The 6962-nt window shown below is 36.0% G+C and overlaps 1 protein-coding gene across 1 annotated transcript; it reads left to right on the top strand.

Annotated features, from left to right (window-relative positions):
• Positions 1–1399: 1399 nt before the first annotated feature.
• On the top strand, positions 1400–3708 carry mRpL47 (mitochondrial ribosomal protein L47). The gene is made up of 2 exons (XM_022804137.2): positions 1400–2222; positions 3362–3708. The coding sequence occupies exons 1-2, from the start codon at positions 1593–1595 to the stop codon at positions 3509–3511; spliced, it is 780 nt and encodes a 259-aa protein (XP_022659872.1). The 5' UTR covers positions 1400–1592; the 3' UTR covers positions 3512–3708.
• The last annotated feature ends 3254 nt before the right edge of the window (positions 3709–6962 follow it).

Here is a 6962-nt window from a genome sequence, read left to right as displayed (position 1 = left end):
GTTTCGGAAGCCCCAAAAGTGTATTTCAACGCCATGACACCTACTTTACGACCTATTCCTAGCCTATCTTGCTATTTATGAGTGACATAAAACTTCAACCTACTGCCCAAGTACAATGCAAATATAAAATTTCTTTAACAAGATTCATAGTTAAACAAAACTGGCTGGCAGGAAAGACCCGCTTCATCCAAGAAATAAAAATTATATCTTCCGAAAAGCGATGTATTGAGCTACAGAAGGACAGAATATCACATTGAGTTGGGACAAAACAACTTGCTAACGGAATACACGAAACACAGTTGGTACGAATTACATAACTAGTTCTTATTTTAATAGTTCGCACGTGTAAAGCAATTCTGCAATGAGAGTAGCCAGTAGGATGTGAATAAGCGTATCGTAGCATATCTTCTTATTACAATAAGGTCCCGTTGTTTTAACAATCTTATCGATCTATATGTTAAAAGAGGCTAGATTTCTATTGGCTTCTGATAGCCTACTAAAATGACAGACTGATAACTTGGGTTCAAGGCAGGGGTAATTTGCCCATTCAGCAAATCACCAAAGTCACACTCTAGGGCCCTCACGCTTTAAAGTAAAAATAGATTTCGGTAGATCGACAATAATCTCTTATTATTGACTTAGCGTTTACGAACTAACAAATAATAGTCAATAAACTAACCTTATCTAGTATTTCTAAGACACATTTAATTAAAGAGCTAAAATTAAACGAAAAACATAATTAATTAAAAAGCTTTAATACTATGTAACGTTTCAATGTCAAATAATTGATACTACCATTAATATTAGATTTTGTTGAATTTTATTTACTTTCTATTTTTAATTAGACTATGGGATTTGCAGATATGCTCCATCTATTTTGCTTTTTAAATAATTTAATTGATCAGATTGGAAAGATATTTTGCGAATTAAATGCTGGGGTTCTTATACAGTTGACAAGAAGACAGCTTCACCATCGCTAGCATAACCAGAGTGAAGCACGTACGAATCCAGCTAACTATATCAAGTAGGGAAAACTTTGATGAGCTTTTAGGTAGCTCAAGACATTCACTAGCTCGATTTCGCCAATTTGTCTCGCGAATGGTGAAATGAACAGAAAAGTATGAAAATATACGATATGGCAAGCTTATAATACGTTAGATTTTTCAAGAGCTACCGTTTTTGTGATCTCGACAAATTTAGTTTGAACGGAAACGAGGTTCAAAATTCATTCCATGCTATGGATCTTGTATATGTGAACTTGTGTTTGTAATATAATAAAGCCTATTACCCACTGTCCGTAAAAAGGAATAAATTATTGAGAAAGCGCGCGTTTTGGAAAGTACTCAAAGGCTCCTTTCTCACAACTCAATCGCCTCCAGACCTCTTCAAGCATAATTCATCCATCAATAAAAACATTGGGGCACAGGACACCTAAACATCTCGAGTTTTACGTCCTGCCCCGGCGTTAGGCATTCAACCAGAATTGGCTGTACGTTTGTGTGTGCTAGACGACGTTTTGTACCGTTTTTAACATCGATCTTGAACATTTTGCGTTACGCAATTATTTTTAGGTACTCACAACCCGTATACTCATGCCTTTGTTTATCCAACAATTTGGGGCATTCCGGCGTTGTGCCCGTATTTTCGCTGAAGTTCGTTTTTTTAATTCACATACGGTAAGCTCACCAAGTAAAACATCGAAAGATGTTGAGAACAAAAAGGAAGAGTTTACAAATGTAGATGGACTGAAAGAGTTTTTTGATAGTCCCGAAAACTTTGGAGCCTTTGAAGTGAAACATGGACGCAGCTGGAACCTCCATGAATTGCGAATTAAATCGAACAGTGATCTCCACAAACTGTGGTATGTACTTCTCAAAGAGCGCAATCTATTGCTCACGCTTGAAGCCGCAGCAAAGAATGAGATCGAAATTATGCCGAGCCCCGAGCGGTTAGATAAGGTTGAGGAATCGATGACAAACCTTGAAAGTGTTGTTCGAGAGCGTAACAAGGCCTATTTCGATCTGGAGGTAGGTGAATCTGGGGAAAGGCCTGTCCAAAATAAATTAGATTGGATGGGAATTGTTAAAAAAACACGTCTGTCGGAGCACTGGATGCCTCAGCGGTATAACAGTTCATATAACAGAAAGTACCCCTTGCCATTCAATGATAAGAACCAAAACTGGTTTCTTCAGCGATATCGGGAGCTGGAAATGAAAAGAAAGGTACGGTGTATTTTGTTGTTTCTTTATATATTTATGTGTCTCATTGTGACATTAGTTATGTAACGTACACATGATAACTGCTGACTCAGTTCTTCATTATACTTATACGTAAAATGTGTCACTAAAAGTATGCAATTTTTTGTTTTAAAAACTTTGAATATTATGCGAAAATGTAAAAAATTATCGGAAGCGTTTTTTTAGCTTAATCAATAAATTGCATTCTTTTTCGTTCTCTCCCTCTCTCTCTTACTAACTTTTTTTTCGGTTAACTGGAGTTCTTAGGTTTACAGGAATATATTGACTGCAACACGTTTACTGTGACGGCATTCGAGTGTGCTTATCTTAGTGCATCATTGCTTTTAGTTTTTTATTCGATCGAATAATACATTTTCATTGTTTAATTAAATTAACAGTAATAATCTCTGGATTGACAAAAAGTCGGGGAAAATTTTCAGCAAACGACTCTATAAAGTATTGAGTATTCTTAAACTAATATTACGGAATCTATTCTAAGATATGCCAAATGTACATAACGACAAAAGGTAAAATAATAGATAAATAATAAATAAGAAAAAAATAAATAACAACAATGAATTGAAAACTTGAAACAATCAAACACGTGTGTTTTTCGATGGCACTGAGTACTTAGTTACGAAATGCAGAGCAAATCTATAGAGGATACAATTGGACATTATAATTAAATAGAGACGAAACATTCTTTTTAAAAATAACACGTCTTGAAAAACAGCAACTTCAGGAAAAGATATTTTTTAGTTGAAATTAGCTTTATTTAGGTTTTAGATTTCCTTTCACTAACAGAAACTGTGTTGGGATCTCAAAATCCCGAAAACACTTAAAAAGGAAAATAAAATTTGGTTTGTTATTATGTCTTAATATATTTAATAAATGTGAACTAGACATGCTTTTAATGCTGTATCTCTACAATTCCATTTATTTTTTATTTGTCTACAGGAAATTCTAGCCTTGCTTGCAAGGCTTAGAGTTTATGGTATTGAGATAAGCATAATTATTTTTGACGCCATAATGTCTCCTCTAGTGTTTGTACTCCTAGACTGTACGAACATACACGAAATTAATAATTCTTAACCGTTAATTTGTATCATTATTTTCCATTTTAGGAACGTCTAGACCAAGCAAACCGAAGGAGGGTTCGTCGCCAGTTTGAGTTGTTCCCCGACGTTGACGTGACAGAATTAAAACGCAGGTTTCCTGATATCGATGTCGAAAAAATTCAAAAAGAAGTTCAAGGAAAACTTTTATTTCCTTGATACTTTCAAATTTTGTATACCTAGAAATGCAGGTGTTTGATCAATGATTGCAAGTTAGTCAGTAAATGCTGTGCTATACTTAGTAAATCGTACCTTTAGCTGTATTGTAAGAAATTTAAATTAAGGGCTCCAAAGAATAGCATTCAGCATTACGGGCAATTACAATAAACTTCAAAAGTAGCCTTTGATCTATTACAGTTTTAGGATGCAATTTTTTTTATAACTATTCTGGAATTGTTCGGGAAATTTTAGTAAACATGACAAGTAGTTATAACAAATTTTAATGTTTTTTATATGTAATTTTAGTTAAAAACAAGTTAGATCGAACTCTAAGTTATAAGTCAAGACAGTTGGTGTCATTCAGCACACCCAGGCATTGTTTTTCCAAGATTTATGTAGTCTGTCGTTGAAAATTCGCAGCTGTAGAAACTGTATACTGCGGTTGCGGCAAGGTTAATCCCCTGCTCAATGATGGGTAACCCGCTTAAAAGTCCGTTAAGATAATCCCGGATTATTAACCCGAACCTCGTTGTGTTTTCAACAAATAGTACAGCTACGACACCAGGGAGTAAAATGAATTGCGCAATATATATAAGTGTATATATTAAAAAAAACTATCTGCGTTACCCTGTACAATTTCGAACTATATAACTGGGCTCTGTGGACATTTCGCTAAGCAATCTATTGACGTTAATGATCGAAAATCGACCATAAATCGACACATACAGCTTTCATAGGTCTTTTTGTGTGGGTATATTCTGAAGCGGTCAACGAAGTCGGTTACCTTAATTACGGTTGACAATTTTGCAGTGAACCTGAGCTGGCATTGAATAATGATATCGTATTGCTGAATTGGTAATTTAATTGTGAGTTTTCGTAATTTATTTGGTTGAAGACAGCTTTCTTAAACATCTTTGAACTTGATGGGGAAATACTCACAGGACGGTCATTACCATTCACCAGTGAATTAGCACTTTTAAGTATCAATATGACCCAGAGCGGCATAAGAGCGGCTTAAAACATAAGAGCGGCTCTACTGGGTACAGTGGCACGCGGCATGTTAGTTAGGTGTAGTTTGTGCGTGAACACACTGACGAAGTGTTTGTGCGATATTCTTACCGACCTAAGCAGATCATAACTCTACGTAAGAAATGAGATATCCTCAGATTACGCAGTTTTCTTTCTTAAAATCTTTAGCAACCGAAGTGCTTTATACATGTCTAGGATATGTAACTAAATGACACTTCAACTTAAGAAGATGAATTTGTCGTAAATAGTTATCCACTAAAAGCAAAGACCAAAAGTAAGCATCGATCCTTCTAATTACTTAAATTGACAAAAATTAAAATGAACAATTTGGCTTCCCTCTGTTGGTTAGGCCCGAACAGGTGATGGCTTTGTCTCTGCGTCCGCAGCTGTGGTAACTGTACTATGCATTTTCATGTCTATAGATATTTTATGAATGAGTGCTCCTGTTATCAAGTAGTTCATCAGATGCCAATTTTGGATGACTCTAACATTTTTGAAAACCACTCATTTCGTCTTGAGTTTTTTTAGCCTGTTGCAAAATTGGATATTGATCATGTAAAGACTCTTGCTTATGCAAAGGTCATGGAAGACCATCTCTTTTTCACTGCTGTCGTGATCTGTGCATATTGCGTAATCGTCCCTTCCGATTATTTTATTTTGGTAACCGCTGAAAAAGCCGTATCTGATAATACTTGTACCGTGTAAAATAATAGCTGACCATGTCGTCCGTTATATCCGTTGGATATCTTTTTTTTGAGCTTTCCCGTGGTTGCACCTATCTGGTTTGACTTATTAGTTCAGGTCTCCTTGACATTGGAAAGCGCACTCTTCCTAAGGTTATAATGCGTTTTATTCTCTTCTCAATAAGAAGTTTCCAGGAGATAATTTGGTCGTGGCTACCGCTGCCCTAAATGAGGTTTTTTTCAAAAGCACCGAAGATTTTCAGTGTCACCTGCAGTTGCTATCTTCTTCCTCTGTTTCTGTTTGCCTTCATTTTCATAGCTTTATTACGTACTGCCATAGAGCAAAGTGTTTTGGTATTTGCGACGCTTACGAAACCTCTTTTAGACTACTTATCGAAGCTACACATCATGGGTATGAGTCCTACCATTGAGTATAGAAACCAGTGTTCTTGCAGCCTTCACATTAAAAATTGTTCCTTTAGTACTCGAGAGAAGAGCTCATTTTAGGGCTTGCTGTAATAGTTTGTCGTATTTTTTGGCTGGCGGTAAAAGACGCCCACCAAAAAGTATCGTTTGTCAATAGCATTCCCGACTTAGGTTCCACAGTGTTGAGGATGTTGAGCATGAACTCAGGTCCGCAACGAACATCGCATTTCACACACGTTGCCAATTCTATTTATTCCACATTTTTTTCTGTTTCAGTGCTTTTCCTTGGTAGACAAACGAAGCATTTAAGGCAGGTGAGTTGCTCACAGGTACCGAACTCGATACAGTTACCTGATACGGTAGTGTAAGATATAGCTAGCGTCTTAACTGTAGTATCCATTAGATTAAGGCCTTCCTCTGTTGCTGACCGTGCATAGCTATATGTTTACATACTATATGGAATTATATATCGTTTCCTATTCGACGCAGGTTTGAAATTTTTTGGGTTTGAAAACGCAGGATTTGAAAAAAAAACTAGGGCAAGTACTCTGGTTTTGACACTTGTGTGTTGCTTAGCGCTGTTTTCTTTTGAGCTTCAGTTATTTTGTCACGTACGCGGGGACCTCTTTTTATCATAGAGTATAAAGCTTACTATGACGTTTTTTGCAAGGTTGCTTTTTGAAAATATATTTGGAAGCTTCCATGGTCAGAAAAGGTGACCTATATAATTTATAAGATGTTGTGATCTCACTCAATATATAGTTTTATTCAGGCTAGAATATTTACTCGCATAGGCGATCAGGATGACCTATATAATCTCAGTCTCTAAGATATGAATAGAGTGATCCTTATCAAGCTAGTTTTTGCTCGATCGCCTTAGCCCGGGAGCTCCAAAGATGATGAATGTTGGAGGTGTTGATTAAGGTTGTAGAAATGGCCTTGTTTGAGCTAATAATTTGAACTGATGCTTAGGGTGTTTTTTTATGAATGAATGCATTAAATCTAATAACAAGATTTCTGAGCCTATGATTTGACAGACCCTACTATCAATAATTTTTTGAAAAGACGTTGTATTCTAATGATGACTGGGTCACTAATTTCAATTAAATTTTTTTCCTAAGTGCTTTTTTATGGGGTGTTTTTATAGAACAACTAACCTGACTTCTAATAATATGCATAATTCTGCACATTTAAGTGTTCCTTAATCGTCCTTATATTTATGTGGGCAGCTCAATGCATCCGAGATGAGGGGGTACTAAATATGTGAACTCCAACTTCGTTTTCTACGTTGTTTCTACTGCGTTGTTGTGCGT

This window comes from Varroa destructor, unplaced genomic scaffold (genome assembly GCF_002443255.2).
Source record: "Varroa destructor unplaced genomic scaffold, Vdes_3.0 BEIS01000004.1, whole genome shotgun sequence".
NCBI classification, from domain to species: Eukaryota; Metazoa; Arthropoda; class Arachnida; order Mesostigmata; family Varroidae; genus Varroa; species Varroa destructor.
This window is presented reverse-complemented; position numbering and strand designations above follow the sequence as displayed.

Excerpts from the sequence above, each read along its gene's own strand:
- mRpL47 (XM_022804137.2), top strand. The coding sequence starts at position 1,593 with ATGCCTTTGTTTATCCAACAATTTGGGGCATTCCGGCGTTGTGCCCGT. Across the intron at positions 2,223-3,361 it reads AGCTGGAAATGAAAAGAAAG|GAACGTCTAGACCAAGCAAA; the intron begins GTACGGTGTATT and ends TTTCCATTTTAG.